We start from the raw sequence: 21,531 nt of genomic DNA on the forward strand, positions 1-21,531 counted from the left end.
TCACTAGACTCTGGGGAGGTCCCGGTGGATTGGAAATTAGCAAACGTGACAACACTGTTTAAAAAAGGAGGTAGGCAGAGAGCAGGAAATGATAGGCCAGTGAGCTTAACTTCGGTAGTAGGGAAGATGCTGGAATCTTATCAAGGAAGAAATAGCGAGGCATCAGGATAGAAATTACCCCATTGGGCAGACGCAGCATGGGTTCATAAAGGGCAGGTCGTGCCTAACTAATTTATTGGAATTTTTTGAGGACATTACCAGTGCAGTGGATAACGGGGAGCCGATGGATGTGGTATATCTGGATTTCCAGAAAGCTTTTGACAAGGTGCCACACAAAAGACTGCTGCATAAGATAAAGATGCATGGCATTAAGGGTAAAGTAGTAGCATGGATAGAGGATTGGTTAATTAATAGAAAGCAAAGAGTGGGGATTAATGGGTGCTTCTCTGGTTGGCGATCAGTAGATAGTGGTATCCCTCAGGGATCCGTGTTGGGCCCACAATTGTTCACAATCTACATAGATGATTTAGAGTTGGGGACCAAGGGCAATGTGTCCAAGTTTGCAGATGACACTAAGATGAGTGGTAAAGCGAAAAGTGCAGAGGATACTGGAAGAATGGCGGAGCAGGTTCGAGGGGCCAGATAGCCTACTCCTGCTGCTAGTTCTTATGTTCTTATGTTCTTATTTCATTCCATTTTCCTTCCCAAACACAGAAATGCTTTCCCTGTGAGGTGTCGGAATGACTGTAGATATCGCCTTGAGCATGTGTCACAGTTTCAAATGTTTGTTTCTGTCTTGAACCGTGACATTGGAATTGAATTCATTCAGGTCAATTCCCTTCAGCTGATATTTTTGTATTTCATCATTAACAATAAAACAATAAACTGCTTTCTCAATGTATCAATAATTTTATTTTGCTGTTTAAATTACAATGTATATCTTCAGTTGAGACAAATTCGATGTGGTCCATTAATGATCTTCACCCACAAAGTGAAGTCACTTCAGTAATTAAACTGAAACCAGTTACAGCTCCACTGTTGCCCAACGAAGATTGATGGCGGCTGGAAAAAGGAAGAGTATTTTAGTGTTCTCTTATTCAACAATGATGTTTCAATATCACATCAGTCGCATAAAAGTAATCAACTGATATATTGGGTTTTAAAAACTATAATTGTGCATAATGTGTATGTACAATCCGGAGGGTGGCCTACGGAACCGTGGATGCTGGGCCCCTCCCCCTCTCCCAGACCAGGGGTGACCCCCCCCCCCTCCCCCTCGACGGCACCCAGTCCTGCTGAGCAGGCCGGCCCCCCCCCCCCCCTCAATCCTCCCGCCCCCACTCTCCCGAACACTGGGCGGCAGATGCAGAGCCCCCCAGGCTACATGCCCAATTTCGAAGATGGCTACTCCTCTCCTCCGATCCCCGCAGTAGCCATTGCACTAACTTCCCTTTTATAAATAGGTGTGCTAAAGAATGCCGGCCTGACCTCCCGTTGGGGAGCCGGTCAGCTCTCGGGAGGCCGTTAGAAAGGGTGTCTGGGCTTTTAATGATATAAATAATTCCCTCAATTGCTGTTAATTGGAACTTCACCATGACTGAGCGTGGGGGCCGCTTAGATTGGAAACCGATCTCCGCCCGGCACGGATCCCAATTTCCCAACGATCTAACCGGCTCGTACGGATCTATTAGTTCACAAGGTGGCCGTTGGATCGTCTATGACAACCCTTGCTTTTCCTGATTAATGATCGAGATTTTGGTGTGCAGGAGACAACTTAAATTTTTGTGGATGATAAAAAAACTTGGAAGCATTGTAAACTGTGAGGAGGACAGTTTAGAACTTCAAAAAGACATGGACAAGTCAGTGGAGTGGGCAGATAGGTGGTCGATGATGTTCAATGTGGAGAATTGTGAGGTGAAGCATTTTGTAGGAAGAACATGGAATACAATATACAATCAGGAGTAAAATTCTTAAAGGGTTCCAGAGCAGAGGGACCTGGGTGGCAGGGCTGGTGCAGAGAGCAGGAAATAAAGTATATAATATTCTGGGCTTTATTAACAATGACATAGAGGACAAGACCAAGGACGTTATGCTGAAACTATACAAGACACTAGTTAGATCTCAGCTGGGATATTGGGCACAGTTCTGGGGGCCACACAGAGTTAAAGAATTTGCAAAAGAAGCAAATGTGATTTGAGAACAAACGTTTTCACACAAGGAGTGGTTCAGGTCTGGAATGCGCTGCCTGGGATTGTGATGGTGGCAGATTCAATAGAGGCATTCAAGAGAGCATGAGATAGAATTCCTACAGTGCAGAAGGAGGCCATTCAGCCCACCTAGGCCCACGCACCCACCCTCTCCCCGAAATCCCATAACCCCACCTGACGTGCACATTGGACATTATGGGGCACTTTTGCATGTCATGTCCACCTAACCTGCACATGTTTGGACTGTGGGAGGAATCCAGAGCACCCGGAAGAAACCCACGCAGACACGGGGAAAAAGCGCAAACACAAGACGGTCACCCAAGGCCAGTATTGAACCCGGGTCCCTGGCGCTGTGAGTCAGCACTGCTAACCACTGTGCCATCATTGAAAGAATGTAGAAACAATGTGCAGGTGTTCAGGGAAAAGACAGGGGAATGGCAGGAAGCCATGATACTCGATCCGAGAGCTGTGCTGAAATGATAGGACAAATAGCTTCCTTCTACATCAGAACAATTCTGTGATTCTGAGTCAGCAAACCTACCTCTGGTCTCTCATTGGGGCCAGTTGCAACAGTTACAGGAAGGTTCAAAGACGAGTCCAGGGACACAATTTTTCAGGTAGGTCACTCCATCGTCACATTGATAAAATTTGCTCTTGTCCTTTGGATCAGGGTAGGTACCATTAGATTTGCCAGCACAGAAACCACTACCAGGGGCTTCAGATGGAGGAACAGCTGGCTTCAGTGTTGTTTTAGATGGAACACAAGCTAGAAGGAAATAAAATTCACTATTTCATTGCCTGCTTCAAAATGAGTAGCAAACAAAGATAAATATTGTAAATTCAACGGCTCTGGGGCACTAAAACCCTTCAGGTAGAACTCAATTCATTCCAGGATCAGGAATGAGCTGTTTGGAAATCCATTTGAATAAGAGATACTGAGGAAATCTTGTAACTGTGTCTGGAGTTGAATTTTGAAGTATGATTTAATTATTGTTTTATTTTAAGGCGAGTTGTACAAAATATTATTGAACTTGATCAATTTGTATGACAATATCTTATCCTTTTATAACACACAATAATGCAAAGCACATCTTCAAATTATTTATGATGTGGAGATGCCGGCGTTGGACTGGGGTGAGCACAGTAAGAAGTCTTACGACACCAGGTTAAAGTCCAACAGGTTTGTTTCAAACACTAGCTTTCGGAGCACTGCTCCTTTCCTCAGGTGAATGGAGGAAGGAGCAGTGCTCCGAAAGCTAGTGTTTGAAACAAACACGTTGGACTTTAACCTGGTGTTGTACGACTTCTTACTGTGCTCAAATTATTTAGCCATCAGTGCAGACTGGATGTAGCAGCGAATACAGATTCGTCACTAAGCCTGTTAATATTTTTATGAAGATGTCTCATATAAAATATTAATTTATAATGTCATCAGCAAGACATTCATTTTTGAAACGGTCACTTTTCCTTGGCAGAGGGCTGACAGCAGCTCCTGTGTTTCATTTGTAAAGGACACAAGCTGCCTTTTATGGAGACATGGGGACCTCAGAGTGAGGTCCATCTCTTGGGTGATAAGATATTGGATTTTGAACAGTTAAAGAGAGACTGGCTGGGCCAACAGCCATAACCTAATTTCTTTTCCTGAAACCTCTCATCAAATGAGCTATTTGTGATTCAAAAAACCCAGCAGAAGACCTTATTGCTGAAAACCAGGATTTCTACAAAAAACAATTTGGAATTAAAAATGCAATCTCCAGAGAAAAAAGCTTGGTAACCCAGCAGCTTCTGTTGACCAGGCCCCATCAGCCACAAAGAAGTATCTAGTTAGCCCAATGGTCTTTTTTTTTTCGCCCTGAGTCTACTTGTTACTTGACCAATGTTTTAGTATCTGAGGGGAGACAGTGGAAAAGTGGTATTGTCGCGTGACTAGTAATCCAGAGACCCAGGCTCATGGTCTGGGGACCTGGGTTCAAATCACACCAGGCCAGATGATAGAACTTGAATTCAATAAAAAAAAATTGAGAATTAAAAGTCTAACGATGACCATGAAACCAGTGTCAATTGTTGCAAAGAACAATCTGGGTCACTAATGTCCATTAGGGAAGGAAATCTGTCACCTTTACCTGGTCTGGCCTGCATTTGGGCCCAGACCCACAGCAATATGGCTGACTCTTAAATGTCCTCAGGGATGGGCAACAAATGCTGGGCCAGCCCAGCGACGCCCACATCCCACGAACAAATAAACAAACTCTATTGTTGGGTGGGTGTACGGGATTGTGTGTTTTGTATGTTGGGGAATGACTGGTGAGACATTTGCATTGTCTAAACAAAAACCAGTTTATTAGATTTAACTGAACAATATACAGATATACATACATGTGAAGCTACAAACATTCTCACCATTGTGGCAACTACTCGCCATTGTAGCATCATCTCTTGTATCATCATTATGGCCAGTGCTCTTTATACAGCCTCCCTTTCAAATTCAAACTCTTGAAAATGAAAAATTGAAAATCGCTTATTGTCACGAGTAGGCTTCAATGAAGTTACTGTGAAAAGCCCCTAGTCGCCACATTCCGGCGCCTGTCCGGGGAGGGTGATACGGGAATCGAACCGTGCTGCTGGCCTGCTTAGTCTGCTTTAAAAGCCAGCAATTTAGCCTTGTGAGCTAAACCAGCCCCTTGAGCTAAACCAGCCCATTAATCTTGAGTATGAGCTATAACCAACTCAGTACTGGGACAAAGAGAGGAATCTGCTCACCCTGCATAACAACATGGACCGCTATTCTACTGTGTGTCACACCCGGTTTTAGCAACTTTATGCTTGTGGATGCTGAGAAATATTCAATTAGTCACATTTCCCAGCTTCTCACAATAATGAAATTAATATACATTTAAATAGCCCAAATATTATATTATAATAATATAATATTTCACATGAGGAAGGAGGAGCAGTGCTCCGATAGCTAGTGATTCGAAACAAACCTGTTGGACTTTAACCTGGTGTTGTAAGACTTCTTACTGTGCTCACCCCAGTCCAACCAGCATCTCCACATCTTATTAATTATCAATTGCTGTCCATGCTGACTTTGTGACAGAACTGAATAATCAGCTCCAAGTGTAAAGAATCCTGATATCTACCTGTAGAAATGCCAAGTCCAGTGTGCAGCGCATTAATAAGAGGATACCGCCCTTGGTTGCAGAAAGAACCAGAGAAATCGTCCATAGCGAGGGTCCACACCATAGCTCCGCCAAAGTTGTTCTTCGTCAGCCACTCCGCCTGAACGACATTGTTCACAACTTTATTTCAAAAATCCTTGCCTGCAAGAGACGTTTACCTCAAATCTAACCTACGCTCCCCCAGGTTGGAATTGGGACCCTCGCCTTTGCTGAAATATATTAATAGTGTACAGGACACAATTTCAGGCTCAAAAGGCCACAGGCAAGTTGGGGGATGGACAGACAGATGGCAGATGAGAATCACAGCAGAAAATGTGAAGAACTTATTTTAATGGGAAAAACATGGAATTCAATAGAAATTAATGGATACATCTTTGATAAGGCTGCAGGGGGAGAGAGACAGCAGTGTACATGTGCTTCAATCATTGAATGTGGTAGGAAAGGATGTGAATGGTCATTGACACACACAGTATCCTGGGCTTTATTAATAGGGGCTTAGAGTACAAGAGTCAGAAGGTTACACTGAACTTATATAAATCGCTAGTTTGGCCTCAGCTGGAATATTGAGTTCAGTTCTGGACACCATTGGCGGGATTCGGGCGGGATTCCCCCCCCCCCCCCCCTCCCCCACCCCCCCCACCCCAGCCGGGTTGGAGAATCGCCGGGGTGCACTGTGAATCCCGCCCCGCCGGTCACCGAATTCTCCAGCACCGGAGATTCGGCGGGGGCGGGAATCACGCCGCGCCGGTCAGCGGCCGCTCGCAATTGCCCCCACCCGGCGATTCTCCGGCCCACGATGGGCCAAAGTCCCGCCCGTTCTTTGCCAGTCCCGCCGACGTAAATTAGACTAGGCCCCTCACCAGCGGGACCTGGCGGCGCGGGCGGGCTCCGGGATCCTGGGGGGGGGGGGGGGGGGTGCAGGGTGATCTGGCTCCGAGGATGCCCCCACGGTGGCCTGGCCCGCGATTCGGGGCCCACCGATCCACGGGCGGGCCTGTGCCGTGGGGGCACTCTTTTCATACGCACCGACCATGTCAGCCTCCGCGATGGTCGACGCATAGGTGAACCCCCCCTGCGCATGCACGGGGATGATGTCAGCAGCCGCTGACGTTCCGGCGCATGCGCAGACCCGCGCCAGCTGGCGGAGTCCCTTCAGCCCCGGCTGGCACGGCGCCAAAGGCCTTCCATGCCGGCTGGCGGGGCTCAAACCACTCCGGCGCCGGCCTAGTCCCTGAAGGTGCGGAGGATTCCACACCTTTGGTGCAGGCCGACGCCGGAGTGGGTCACGCCACTCCATCCCCCCAGGACCCTCCCACCCCGCCGGGTAAGGGAGAATCCCACCTCATACTTCAGGAAGGACTTGAAGGCATTCGAGGATGCAGAAACGATTAACAAGAATTGTTCCAGGAAAGAGGAAGTTCAGATCTGAAGGAGAGTTTTTATTTTGAGAAAGAAAATACTGAAGGGATATTATGGGTGCGATCTTCCATAAGGGAAAAATAAAATAGTGTTGAACATCGGTTTAACAAAGATACCTTGGCTGCAAAGCTTTTCACGTTGTCATACCCAATCCAGGTTTTGGCATTATAAGCATATGGAACCATCTGTGGAGCATCCCATGCTGAAGTGCCAGTTTTCAAAAATGAGCAGATCTGTGAGAAGAGTGAGACATTAGGATTCAAATTGTCAGTGGACACAAATGGGCAGCGATTTGCGATGCTCTCAATGTACACTGGGAATCATTTCCAATTCATATATCATTCATCTTTTATCCAGCTATCATTTTCTCTTAATTGCACGCTTCAAACTGGGACACTGTTCTTTGTTGCTGTTGAATAAATGTTTTTATTCAGAAATAGCAAATGGTGGCGAATATTATCCTTTACGAAAGATAACCATTGATTCCTCACACGGCACGTTTCCAATCTGAGGCACTGCAGGAGACAAAGAAGATCTGGGCATTACTCAGGATCATGATAAAGTGATTGATTCAAGGAATAGCATCAACACCAGCTTCCTTACCCTTCCAATGATCTGGAAATCAGGCACAGGTTGTCACACACCCTACTCAGGATTACCTCTACTACTTAAACCCAAAAAATTGAGTTTTCTGCAGGGAGGGTGGGTGAGGATGTAAAATGTGATAACCTCCATTTCACCTCCTTGTGTATTTCCCAAGACTGATAACAATGACCAGAGTAAGACAGTCAAACACCTCCTGCTGATGGAGGCTGTGACATTGTGTCTCTGATTATCAGAGTGTGATGACACATGTTTCAGCTCCTGGGAGCTAAGCTGGGTGATGCCATGTGTTGTGAAGCTGGCAGAGGCAGTGGGATCTTCATACACGGGACAGATGATCAGAGGTGTCCTGGGTAAAGATGTCAGAATGCACGGCCTGTTTTAACACTGGGTCATTCTGGAAACATTCATCACTTTAGGAGCTGGTTTAGTACAGTGGGCTAAATAGCAGGCTTGCAATGTAGAACAATGCTAGCCGCATGGCTTCAATTCCCGTACCGGCCTCGCCGAACAGGCACCGGAATGTGGCGACGAGGGGCTTTTCACAGTAACTTCATTGAAGCCTACTCGTGACAATAAGTGATTATTATATTATTATTATTATTGCTTGAATTGCACAAGGGCAGTAAGTGTTTGTTTTTAAAATATGTTGGAACATGTTACTTAATCTGCCTGAGGACGTTTCTATGATTGAGGTAATTTCTCACAGTAAAGTTTGGATTTGTTGGGGTGCAGAACTCAATACTTGGTTAATTTGTATTTGCAAATAAAACATTTCATGGAATAACGAATCTGCACCAGTCTTAATACCTCATAATAGGCCAAAGTTCCACTCGCTTCGGTGTACTTCCCAGGTGGTCCAGGCCCTCCAGATGGGGCTCCAACACCATGTTCGGATGTGGTCAGTTTGAAGGTATGGCCATATGTAGCGAATCCAATATTCAGTTTCTCTGCGGGAGCTCCCTGACTTTTCCAGTAATTCATTGTAAATTCCTACAGAAAAAAACATGAAAGTATCTGCTGGAAAGGCATTGTGACACGTCATGTTTCAGACAGTTAGCCATTGGAAGTAATAAATATGATTCATTTCTATTTCTATGAACACTTACCACATTAAAATGGATGTTGGCATAGCTTTTGTCATTTGGAAGAGGGAAAAGAGGACTATTTTCTCCAGTGACAATATTCCCAGATCCAAAGAAATCGTAAGTCATCACATTGAAAAAGTCCAAGTATCTGTGTTGGAAGAGATGAGTTATACAGATATCCTTTTCACTAAAATAAATGGCAATTGTCTAACAAACCCTGACAATTAAAACAATTGAAAATACAAAAGGACCTTGCATTTCTCGAGGATCTTTTATGATCTCAATATGTCCCAAAGCAGTTCACAGGTGATGAATTATATTCAACACACCATCACTGTCACATTGAGATCAATGGCCAATGAGGTTGATTTGATGCTATTGTTGGGGAATAAATGTTCAGCAGAACTCTGGGGGAACTCTTCCTTGAATAATGCCATGGAGCCTTTGTCATCTGGTTAGGAATCAGGACTTCACTTCACCATCACATCCGAGAGACGGCAGTGCTGCCCTCCCTCTGTATGGCACTGAGTGTTAACTAATACACTGTAATTCACTTGTGGCCTGACTCACCCACGTGCCTCACTATTGCACTGTCCCACGGCGTCCATGTCTCCGCAATGCAGCAGGGATCAGAATGGACGTAGGAAATATATTCTCCGCAGGGCAAACTGCAGCAGAATCTGTCATTTTTACATCACAATCCAACTGATGAGAGAAGAGATTCTCCATTCAAGGGTCAAGGAGTGACAGACAAGATTATTGAAGAGTGGGATTCAAAATGCATGGACTCTTCTTTTATAACGCAGAAATGTCTTCTTCAGAAAATAAAAAAGTGAAATGTTCTTGTTTCCTGACAGACGTTGTTCTCTCAATGAAAACCATAAGAAACATTTCTGAATATCTGGTCATCATCTTTTTGTGGCTTTGGCGTGAGTTTATTACTCTATAGCTGGGGAAGGCGATACATAATTCAAATTTGTTTTCTTGTTGTTCCCCTGCTTTTCATATTTTACCCTTCATTGAAAGAAAGGAGCATTTGTCCAGTTACATCAATTGAACCTCTCTCTCGTCATCGCCCCTATATTCTGTCCGTGTGACTAACATCGATACTTACTTTCCAAGTTCAGCAACCTCATAACTCACTTCAACGATACCCATTCCAGCAGCAACAGCAGCTGACATCAACATTCGGGGTTGTCCAGAAGTTTTCGCCTCAGCTTCAAAAGCTGCCACCATTTCCTAGAAATTAAAAATTAATCACATTTCTCTTAACAACAGATCCTCCCCAAATGGGGTTCAAACACAGACTAAAGAGTTGCTCAGCTTCAAAAAATGTACCCACGGGTAAGTGACATATAATAATTTACTTCAATTTAAAATATAGTAATAGAATTTACAGTGCAGAAGGAGTCCATTTGGCCGATCGAGTCTGCACCGGCTCTTGGAAAGAGCACCCACTTAAGCCCACATCTCCACCCTATCCCCGCAACCTAGTAGCCCCAGCTACCCCAAGGGCAATTTAGCATGGCCAATCCACCTAACTTGCACATCTTTAGGCTGTGGGAGTAAACCGGAGCATCCGGAGGAAACCCACGCAGACACGGGGAGAAGGTGCAGACTCCGCACAGACAGACACCCAACCCGGGAATCAAAGCTGGGGCCCCAGGAGCTGAGAAGCAACTCTGCTAACCAGCACGGTAGCATTGTGGATAGCACAATCGCTTCACAGCTCCAGGGTCCCAGGTTCGATTCCCGGCTGGGTCACTGTCTGTGCAGAGTCTGCACATCCTCCCCGTGTGTGCGTGGGTTTCCTCCGGGTGCTCCGGTTTCCTCCCACAGTCCAAAGATGTGCGGGTTCGGTGGATTGGCCATGATAAATTGCCCTTAGTGTCCAAAATTGCCCTTAGTGTTGGGTGGGGTAACTGGGTTATGGGGATAGGGTGAAGGTGTTAACCTTGGGTAGGGTGCTCTTTCCAGGAGCAGGTGCAGACTCGATGGGCCGAGTGGCCTCCTTCTGCACTGTAAATACTATGATAACCATTGTGCTACTAAGCTGTCCTCAGGTTCATATAGCGCCTGTTCGGGGATGCTGGTACGGGAACTCTGTAGCGATCAGGTGTGGTTGCCGCCGACGTGAACCGGTCGGGAACGGCAGGCCGCTCGGCCTATCCGGGTCAGAGAATCACGGGTCGGAGAAGCACGGGCGATGCCAGAGCGGCCCACCCGCGATTCTCCCACCCGGCGTGGGGGCGGAGAATCGCGCCCCCCCCCTACTTGGAAAAGGCATAATTGGGAACTCTAAATTTATTTTTTAAAAGGATGGACTCCTCGTTTGTCCATGCAAAGGGCGCATGACATCATCTTTACGTTAAATGACCAGGCTCTTAAAGTGACCCTGTTCAACTCAGAACAAACATGAATACACATCATTCTCCTCCCCCTTTACATTAGAGGATCCTGCAATGAAACACAATATAATGTCAACAATCAAAATTTACAATATGAACAATTAGTGAGCAAAACAGTCAATAAGTTAGCCCATTATTGCAGCATTGATAAAAAGATGATCGGTGTGTTGGATTCCATTCTCCTTCAAATGGTTTGTTCATTCTTGCGAAATGAACTCTGACCCATTGTCAGGGTAACCAAATCTTGCAGAATTCACACCCAGTCATTCTATTAATCTCTCCAAGGATATAGTCTCCATCATGGAAACTTCAAGCCATTTGAAGTGCATGTCCATCACAAATAAAAACATTTGTCCTTCGAATGTCCGCTTTAATCAACATGAAATCTTTCCTATGGTCCTTCTGGCCATTCCCATGGGTGTAATGGTGTTAGTGGCTGCAGGATTCAAACCTTTGTAGCCTGTATGGATAGTTTGGGTCTTCGGGTAACATGTGGCTTCAACTCTGGGTTTGCTCCTGCAGTTTTGCCACAATGCACCATATCCATAATATGTCAGTCGTGGATTATTTCTGGAATACTTCTTAACTTGTCCAGCAGTTACAGGATTGTTGTAGACTTCTTTGAAATAGAAAATATTACCACTCAAACTACTCATTGATGACTCGTCAGGTAATCAGGAGAGCCCATAAGCGTTCCCATGGATATTTGATTAATGATATTTTATCGTGTATATCTGTGCTGACAACAGCAATGCCCATTTCTGCATCTAGCTCACTATTACAGATGGAATTCCGGTGGGCAGCCCAAGAATTGTTATCAGTGGTTGATGATCCGTTGGTATAGGTATTGGTGAAAACGTTTGGAAAATGATGCCGAGAGCTTCCTTCTCTATCTGTGGCCAGTTCATTTCTGCTTTGTTCAAGGATCTTGATCCAAACGCTATTGGCTTCTCTTCACCATTGGGCATTATGTGAGAAACCACTGCCCCCACCCCATGAGGTGATGAGTCACACGCACCAGTTACACGGGTAACTTTGAATCACAGTGCCTCCTCAGCTGGTACGAAGACCTTCGCGCACTGATCTACCCAATCACGTTTCCTGTTTTGACATGATAAATTATGTTAAGATTTGAGATTAGGGACAAATCTTCAATTAAAGTTTAATCAGCCCAACAATGATTGAAGTTGATTTATGTTTTGAGGTGCAGGTGCCTCAGCTATAACTGTTTACTTTTGAAGGTGATTTGTGCAGTTCCTTTGCATCTATGACATGACCCAAGTGTTCAATAGAAGATTTGAAGAATTCACATTTATCCTTCGGTACTCAGAGTCCGTAATCTTCTAGTCTCTGGAGTGGAGCATCTACATTTTGACGATGCTCTTCTTCATGGGGCTGGTTTAGCACAGGGCTAAAGAGCTGGCTTTGAAAGCAGACCACGAAGAATAAAGGGATTAAGGGTTATGGTGTTCGGGCTGGAAAGTGGAGCTGAGTCCACAAAAGATCAGCCATGATCACATTGAATGGTGGAGCAGGCTTGAGGGGCCAGATGGCCTACTCCTGCTCCTAGTTCTTATGTTCTTATGTTCTAAGGCAGGCCAGCAGCTCGGTTCAATTCCCGTGCCAGCCTCCTCGAACAGGCGCCGGAATGTGGTGACTAGGGGCTTTTTACATTAACTTCATTTGAAGCCTACTTGTGACAATAAGCAATTTTCATTTAATTTCGTTTTCATTTCTTTCCAGTAACTAAGATATTGGGCGTGATTCACCCAAAAAGTGCCCAAGTCCGGTTTTGGGTGTGTTTGGTGGGATGTCTCTCTGTGGCTGCAGTATCGAGGTTGACACCGCTATTCAATGGTTCTTTGTGGGCCTTGGGGAGTTTCTCCCCATCGAGGCCAAACTTCGAAAGTTTTCCTGCACCGAGGAGCTGAGCTCACCAGCAGGACCGACTCCTGCCAGAGCTGAGCACCATTTTGAACGGCTGCCCTGATCTCTACACCTCCCCCTTTTCAAAATCCCTGCTTTCAGAAACCACCCTTCACTCCTCCCAAATAGTTTTTGTCCCCTCAACCACCCTCCCCCCCAACCCCTCTTTCATGGGCATAAACCCCCCCCCCCCCCAGCCCCAACCCCTGGCAGTGCAAACCAGGCATCCAGGTACCGTGGCACTGCCACCAAGGGACTCTGGAAATGCCCTAACATCCTGACAGAGCCAACCAGACACCCAGTGCCACAGTGTCCATGTCCCAGAGGGAGTGCCCGGGTACAACCATACACGGTTCCTGACCACCCAGCGACTCTAATGGCCTGAGAGACCTTCTGAGGTGAGCCATGAGGTGTTTAGCATGTTTGGCTAAAAGCACCAGTTCTAAACTATTGTTGCAGGGTACTTGCTACTCACTGCGCTCCCTGTACTGTTCCAGATCATTCCGGGCAGAGCACGTAGCGAGCTTCTTTTTGATGGTTTCTACCGCTATTTGACACCCCTCCATCGCCAGCTTTGGTGCCGCTATTTGGCACCCCTCCATCACCAGCTTTGGTGCCGCTATTTGGCACCCCTCCATCGCCAGCTTTGGTGCCGCTATTTGGCACCCCTCCATCGCCAGCTTTGGTGCCGCTATTTGGCACCCCTCCATCGCCAGCTTTGGTGCCGCTATTTGGCACCCCTCCATCGCCAGCTTTGGTGCCGCTATTTGGCACCCCTCCATCACCAGCTTTGGTGCCGCTATTTGGCACCCCTCCATCGCCAGCTTTGGTGCCGCTATTTGGCACCCCTCCATCACCAGCTTTGGTGCCGCTATTTGGCACCCCTCCATCACCAGCTTTGGTGCCGCTATTTGGCACCCCTCCATCACCAGCTTTGGTGCCGCTATTTGGCACCCCTCCATCGCCAGCTTTGGTGCAGCAAAGTTTTTAGCTTCTTAGTCATTTTCGGATGCCTGTGCACGGATCAACGGTTTGTTTATATTATTTGTTTCTTCTCCGGGAGCCTGTCAGCGTGGTTCCAATCTTCTTGTCGCCACTTTTCTTTGCGGCATCTTTAAAGGATAGGTTTGCCGACCACAAAGGTACAAACCACAAGAGCTTTATTGGAAAGGTGTTTACTCTACAGGCTGTTGGGATAGATTGCCCGTTTGCCCGCGCAAATGGTCAATGACATCAGCAATTGGTCATGTGATAGGACTCTTACCGTGACCTTGTTCCAACTAGGAACTTACATGAATACACAATAGTTTCATTTCATCTTCCACAATTTTGAGAAATGTTCTTTTCAAACTGTCTTTCTCTGTAAGAACAATTGGTTAGGTCTCAGATCAGCCATAACCTCATTGAATAGTGAAACAGGCCAAGCCCTCAATGACCCATGCCTGTTCCTATGTTCCAGGTCCTTAATGAAGATCTTGGAAGGAAATTTCAATTTGCTAACAGGTTTGAAAGGTGCTTTATTTTAGCTACGTGACGAAGCATCCTGTTAAATATATTTGGTCCTACCTGTGCTAACAGAGTGAAGAGATGTTTGTTTCGTGACTCAGGGTATTCCCAGTCAATATCCAAACCATCAAACCCGTAATTGCGCAGAAAGCTAATCACAGATGTTATGAAAGTTTGGCGATTTTCTTGCGTGGAAACCATGGTGGTGAACCTAGAGGAGAAGACAATGTTAAACAAGGTCAGCACTGTTGTATTTTGATTGCAGGAATTATCACTTGTATTTTTTACAATTTCAAAGTAGACAAATCAGCTGTGATATGGTGCTGTATTGTTGCTGCTCTCGATATTCCATTGGATCAATCTTCACTGGGTGTCTTTACCTAAATTGTGTCTTTGTAAAAATGATGCATTTGTTCCAGTCAAATATCATCTGATAAATAATGTTTGAATAATGTTTTACAGACAGATGAACATAGTCACATTATGTTCATTAACAGACAATCTTTATATTTATCTAAAACTACCCATTTCCAAATCTATCTCTTTGACCTTAGCGTGATTTACATTATGGGAAATGGGAAAATAAAGCACGTTTCGCCCAACACGATAATAAAATATTTTAATCTTACTTCTGAGTTCCAAAGCTCCAGCCTCCAATGGACAGGAGCGTTTTAAGGTTTTGATTTCTGTTGAACAAATTAACAAATTGTTCTTTTATATTACGGAATCCAAGCAAATGCATTTATTCACACAACAGGAACCACTAAAAACCATATTGTCCTAATCTTTTACTGCTTTCTCATTCTGGTGCTAAACTTTAATTGAACTGAAATACATTAGTGCAGAAAATACATTTCTCATGATGTGCGCCAGGGAAGGGGACATTGGGTTAAAGAGGGGATATGGACATTGCTATTGTTGCCAGCTGCAATTGTACTTGGTCAAATGTTCGAGAAGCTCTTGTGGAGCAATGCCACTGTGTCTGAACAAAATGTAGCAAAGCTCAAATACCCAAGGAATTTAACAACAGGGATGGGAAAAACACTCCCTATTGGGCTTCAATAATGGGGAGTGGTGTCAATGTTGTGAAAATATTGAACACCCACTGATTGCTGCTTGTTGGGATCTCTCTCACTCTGAGTTGTTGCACAGAATGGAAATTCCAGCTCCCTCACAGCCCAGTGTTTCTGCACAAGCACTGGTTTCTGCACACGCACTGGTTTCTGCACACGCACTGGTTTCTGCACACGCACTGGTTTCTGTACATGGCACCTTGCATGACACACACGTGGCAGCCTATGCACCAGCCTTCTCTGAGATTCAAGAGCAATATTCCACATGTATGGCAAGTACAATCTAGCTGACACTAATTAAAATAAATTCTCCGGTTGATCGGTTAGCTCACGTAATTTTACAATATTGAATGAATATAAAATGTATTTTCTGTAAATATGACACAAAACAATGACATCATGATTGTGTCAGGCATTGACAGACCCACTGGGCAGCGATTCATCTCTGCCAATGGGACACAAATCAGCAACACCCAATTTCACCCAGAAAGCACCTCCCTGACTGGGTCAGTCATCTTATATTTACATAATATTGGGCATCATTTTTTAATATTTAATGGAACATAAAAATGACCTGAAACTGGGTGGCACAGTGGCACAGTGGTTAGCACTGCCACCTCACAACTCCAGGGACCCGGGCTCAATTCCGGCCTCGGGTGACTGTCTGTGTGGAGTCTGCACGTTCTCCCCATGTCTGCGTGGGCTTCCTCCGGGTGCTCCGGGTTCCTCCCACAGTCCAAAGATGTGCGGGTTAGGTGAATTGGCCATGCTAAATTGTCCCTTCGTGACCAAGAAGTTAGGTTAGGGGTGGTTACTGGGTTGAAGGGATAGGGTGGGGGCCTGACCCGAGGTAGGGTACGCTTTCAGAGGATTGGGATAGACTCAATAGGCCAAATGGCCTCCTTCTGCCCTGTCGTGATTCGATGTGATTCTATGATTCGATATTAAGCATTGCAGGTACATTCTCAATAATAATAGAAAAATATTACTTGTTCTTAAGGCTGTTGAATGAGTGGTAGAGAGTCAGATCATTTGCATCTAAGTTGGTGATTTTATTGTCCTTCATCCCAGCAAAAGCGTAGATCAGATGTGTGCACAAGCAGGGATCCAAATCATCGACCTTGTACTTCCCCTCTCCTGGTCTGTACTGAGCCCAGCTTGTAAAGTAACAAACCAGTCTGTGGGCAGAGCCTGAGAGTGAGGGAAAGGGAAAATCAGGACTGAGCTTCTACTCATTACACATCATTAAAAATAGCTTAAAAAGCACAAAGACTCACCCAGCTCCAGGCACGCCAACAAGACCACTGCTGGAATAAAGAATATAGGATACGTGTTAAAATTCACAGCAAAATGTGCTGAAAGGGTTAAGGGTTCACAATGATGAGTGAATAGAAACATTAAGAATCGATCCTTGATCAAACTCTTTTCCTCACCCATTTGCTGCCCTTTAGTGACATTATCGACAGACATGGGGTCAGGATTTCCATGTGCATTGATAACACCCGGCTCTACATCATCAACACCCTCCCCTCCTCTGACTCTGTCCTGTCAGATTGTTTTTCCAACAATCAGTTTGAGATGAACCATAATTGTTTTCAGGCAAATCACTGTAAGACTGAATTAATCATCTACAGCCGCCATCCCCAACTTTACCACCAACCCCTCCTGTTTACTGCCCCAGGCTGACCCAGACTGCTCGCCAGTCAATTGTTCCTAAAAGCCTCATCAACACTGTTCTAACCCGCACGGGTCTCACAGGTTGGGATGATCCACTTCCCCGTTGAGTTTGCAGAACTCCAGCTCCCCCGATAAGGGTGCGGGGGACCCTTAACACAGTTCATGTGTCTTTGTATAAATACAGTCAGCCAGTCAGGCACCTACTGGAGACGACCCAGTAAGGAACTACTCGAGCTGTACATAAAAGTTACCGTGTTAAATAAATCAGTTTGTTTCTCTCTACAACTCGGTGAGGACTCCTTTCGTTGCCCCTGACAACAAACACCTTTGTCATCTCCAGGCTCAGTGAGGAAGAAACTAGACAGTCCATCCCAAAATTGGGCCTTGGGCCTCAACCCAATCTTTGGGATGAACTGTCCACATCAATCCTGCCTCCACAGCTGGCACACCCTACAGGAGAAGTGCACTTTGACAGTCTGACCTAGCAACTCAATGGTTCTGAATTGTATTACTGAATGACCTTATGTCATAGCAGCAGATTTCAATAAAACTACCCTTCAAATCTCTATTGTTACTTCAGATACTAACTTTTTAACTGTTCCATTTAACTGTGGTACTGAAACACAGAGAAAAATAGAAGCAGGAGGAGGCCATTCGGCCCTTCGAGCCTGTTCCGTCATTCATTATGATCATGGCTGATCATCAAGTTCAGTAGCCTGATCCTACCCTCCCCTCATATCCTTTGATCCCTATATCCCCAAGAACTATATCTAATTCCTTCTTGAAATGACACAATGTTTTGACATTAACTACTTTGTGTGGTAGTGAATTCTACAGATTCAACACACTCTGGGTGAAGAAATTTTTCTTCACCTCAGTCCTAAAAGGTTTACCCTTATCATAGATCATAGAAATCATCGAATTTACAGTGCAGAAGGAGTCCATTCGGCCCATCAAGTCTGCACCGGCCCTTGGAAAGAGCACCCTACTTAAGCCCACACAGCCACCCCATCCCCGTAACCCAGTAACCTCACCTAACCTTTTCAGACACTAAGGGCAATTTAGCGTGGCCAATCCACCTAACCTGCACACCTTTTGGGACTTGTGGGAGGAAACCTGAGCATCCGGACGAAACCCACGCAGATATAGGGAGAACGTGCAGACTCCACACTGACAGTGACGCAAGCCGGGAATCGAACCTGGGACCCTGGAGCTGTGAATCAACAATGCTAACCACTGTGCTACCATGCCGCCCAACCTGAAACTATCCTCAAACTATGACCCCTGGTTCTGGAATCCCGCACCCTCAAGAACATTCTTTTTGAAACTACCCTGTCTAATCCTGTTCGAATTTTATACGCTTCTATGAGATCCCCTCTCATTCTTGCTCAGAGTGGCCCATACTGCTCACCAGCTCATGTCCTATTCAGTCCCTAGTGCAGCTGCCAAACCCACATTGTCTGAATCGCAAAGACAGCCTATTTCCATCCCAGTAACATGGTCCAGCTTCTCCCCTATCTCAGCCCACCTTCAGTGAAAAGCTTCATCAACACTTTTGTCATCTCCAAGCTCAGTGAGGTAGAGATTCGACTGGTCCATCCCAGAATTGGGACTCGGGGATTAACTAAATCTTTGGGATAAGATGTGAGCATCTGTCCTGTCTCCACAGCTCATTCACTCTACAGCGGATACACCTTTTGGACAATGTGATCACCAAGTCTGTGATGTTCCAGGCAGCACTCCTGTTCCTACTGGCTCTGTAGAATTGCAATGATTATCTACATTAAAGGCACTATAGAAATGTGAATTATTCCTGTTTTAGCTTATATTTTGAGGCTGATAGGATGCATTGATTTACTAACATGGGACATTTGATCTTCCCACCTGAGCTGGGAAATTCTAGAGAGGTACTTAATGAGGTACTTCTAGAGAGGTACTGGGGCAGCAGGGTAGCATGGTGGTTAGCATAAATGCTTCACAGCTCCAGGGTCCCAGGTTCGATTCCTGGCTGGGTCACTGTCTGTGTGGAGTCTGCACGTCCTCCCCCTGTGTGCGTGGGTTTCCTCCGGGTGCTCCGGTTTCCTCCCACAGTCCAAAGATGTGCGGGTTAGGTGGATTGGCCATGCTAAATTGCCCGTAGTGTCCTAATAAAAAAGTAAGGTTAAGGGGGAGGTTGTTGGGTTACGGGTATAGGGTGGATACGTGGGTTTGAGTAGGGTGATCATGGCTCGGCACAACATTGAGGGCCGAAGGGCCTGTTCTGTGCTGTACTGTTCTATGTTCTATGTAAAACCTGATCCACCAACTCAATGGTTTGGAGTTGCATTACTGAATGTCCTTACTTAATAGCAGCACATTTCATTAAAGCAGTCCGCCAAATCATTATTTTTATATCAGATACTCTTTTTCCAACTGCAGTTGTACTGCGGTCCTACTCTATTTACTTCAATCCACTACACCATTAATTAAAAATGAAAATGCTAAAACCTGATAATTAACATGGAATCATGTAGTTTGCCACACTTGCACTTTGATGTTATTTTGCATCACAGCTACTAACATTCAAATACATGTTATTGTCAAAGAGAATTTTGTGGAGGAACAGCAGTTGGAGAGTCCAATAGGTTATTGGAATGACGTTGAGTTTGGTACTCAGCAACAGGCTGTACCATAATAAAGCATCTTCAGGGAACACAGCAAAGAATCCATTCATTTATAATTCGAGTTGAATTCGAGAAAGGAGTCTTTGCTTTGTTCTAAACCATACAGACCCTAAGGCTGAAATCGCAAATTAAATCTTACAATATTGTTTAGGTGAGGAAAGAAATGACAGAGTAACTCTGCTCTCTTTCTGTCACTCAGATTACCACATCATGTGTTTTTAAGCAATTGGGTAGGCTTTCTTGGAAGTCTTAATGGAACACATAGGAAATATTATTTAAAATACTTGATAAACACGCAATGTCTGTGTTACACAGCCAATCTAAACAAAGTAATAAAAACACTCCAACTCACACATGCATTTCACACACACACGCAGGGACACGCACACACATGTTCTGCATCAAGTCACGTCAAAGATGATGATAGATGATTTCTGTTGTGTTGATATTTATGATGCTGCCTACAGTATGCAGTTGGTCAAAAAACAGCCAGGGCACCAGCTTGAAGAACAGCTGTAGAGAGAGTGAGAGAGAGATAGGGAGAGACAGAGAGACAGAGAGAGACATAGACAGAGAGAGAGAGAGACAGAGAGAGAGAGACAGAGACAGAGAGACAGAGAGAGAGAGACAGAGACAGAGACAGAGACAGAGAGAGAGAGACAGAGACAGAGACAGAGAGAGAGAGACAACAGAGAGTCTTTCTGATCTCACTGTCACTAGCCTGGAATGAAGCAACTTCTTAAAACACAGATTGCTCATCACATGATCTCTCACAAGCTGGCCAGTTATTCAAATATGGTCATACTGAGCTAGTTCCAACAGCTATGTCAATGTTCTGCCATTTCAGGAGCTGCCAGTTCATTCACGTTTAAAATGTTGATGGCCAGCCTTTCAGAACCTACCTGCTGGGTTCAGCTACTCAGTAAATAAAGACATTTTCACTATAAAGCATGGTTTTATAACAATATCAAAGGTAATGAAATGGTAAAACAGGCTTACCTGTTGCAAGCAGAAGCTTTGCCATCTTGCAGCTGGTGTGTTGTGAGCATCAATTCTCTCTTTTATACACTGAGTGTATCATTAGTGGCAAATATTTCTGTACGCCATTAACTTAATCCCTGGAAAGGGATCAGTCATAATGAAAAAAATAACAGTTCTTATCTTATCGTTGTAATACATTTTCAGCTTCGCGTGGGTATGTGACTAATAAGTAATAATAAAGTAATAACTTTTCTCCTCTACAATGTCATACAGATTGTCGACCTTCATTTTAACCCCAAAGTTGTTCTTGTCTAGAAAAAGACCAGGAAATTGGTGGGGAGGATCGAGGAGGCCATTTTCTTTTAATGTGGGATCAGGAAGCACGGGAAAGCTCAATGCTTCTGGTATGGAACTTCCTGGTGGTCAGCATGATGTTGGGCACATGGGGAGTGAACCTCTGGGCAGTTCAAAAATCAAAAATTGCCCCTACAAGAAAAGAACTCTACTTTATATAAATTAACTAGAGATTTGGCAGATGCTAATTGCCAGGCTAAACAAACCCCAAAGCCAAACTTTTAAAACTATTTTACAACAAGAAGATTTGTCTGTCAAAGTCAGGATTGTGCATTCCAATAACACTTTTGCCGATTTTGACTAGTAAATTAAAACATCTATTAACAAAAGAAAAGAAAATTTAAACACACACGATAAACTTACACAGTTAAAATTAGTCTGAGAGAACATTTCCCTAAAAGATTCAAACTTGGTTAAACTCACAAATAAACATCACTTTAGACAACA

The 21,531-nt window shown here is 44.8% G+C and overlaps 1 protein-coding gene across 1 annotated transcript; it reads right to left on the bottom strand.

Moving 5' to 3' along the window:
* Positions 1-889: 889 nt before the first annotated feature.
* LOC119978669 (acidic mammalian chitinase-like) lies at positions 890-20,882 on the bottom strand. The gene is made up of 12 exons (XM_038820457.1): positions 20,749-20,882; positions 16,687-16,716; positions 16,399-16,600; positions 14,966-15,022; positions 14,397-14,547; positions 9,611-9,735; positions 8,518-8,644; positions 8,219-8,401; positions 6,922-7,038; positions 5,348-5,486; positions 2,749-2,973; positions 890-1,062 (listed from the first exon to the last, which is right to left on the bottom strand). The coding sequence occupies exons 1-11, from the start codon at positions 20,771-20,773 to the stop codon at positions 2,759-2,761; spliced, it is 1,371 nt and encodes a 456-aa protein (XP_038676385.1). The 5' UTR covers positions 20,774-20,882; the 3' UTR covers positions 890-1,062; positions 2,749-2,758.
* Positions 20,883-21,531: the final 649 nt, after the last annotated feature.

Source organism: Scyliorhinus canicula, chromosome 15 (assembly GCF_902713615.1).
Source record: "Scyliorhinus canicula chromosome 15, sScyCan1.1, whole genome shotgun sequence".
Taxonomy (NCBI): Eukaryota; Metazoa; Chordata; class Chondrichthyes; order Carcharhiniformes; family Scyliorhinidae; genus Scyliorhinus; species Scyliorhinus canicula.

Coding starts and splice junctions, on each gene's coding strand:
- LOC119978669 (XM_038820457.1), bottom strand. CDS start 20,773: ATGGCAAAGCTTCTGCTTGCAACAG. Junction 15,023..16,398: donor TTCAACAGCCTTAAGAACAA/GTAATATTTTTC, acceptor TTTGTTCAACAG/AAATCAAAACCTTAAAACGC. Junction 9,736..14,396: donor TCTTCACTCTGTTAGCACAG/GTAGGACCAAAT, acceptor TTTAATTTCTAG/GAAATGGTGGCAGCTTTTGA.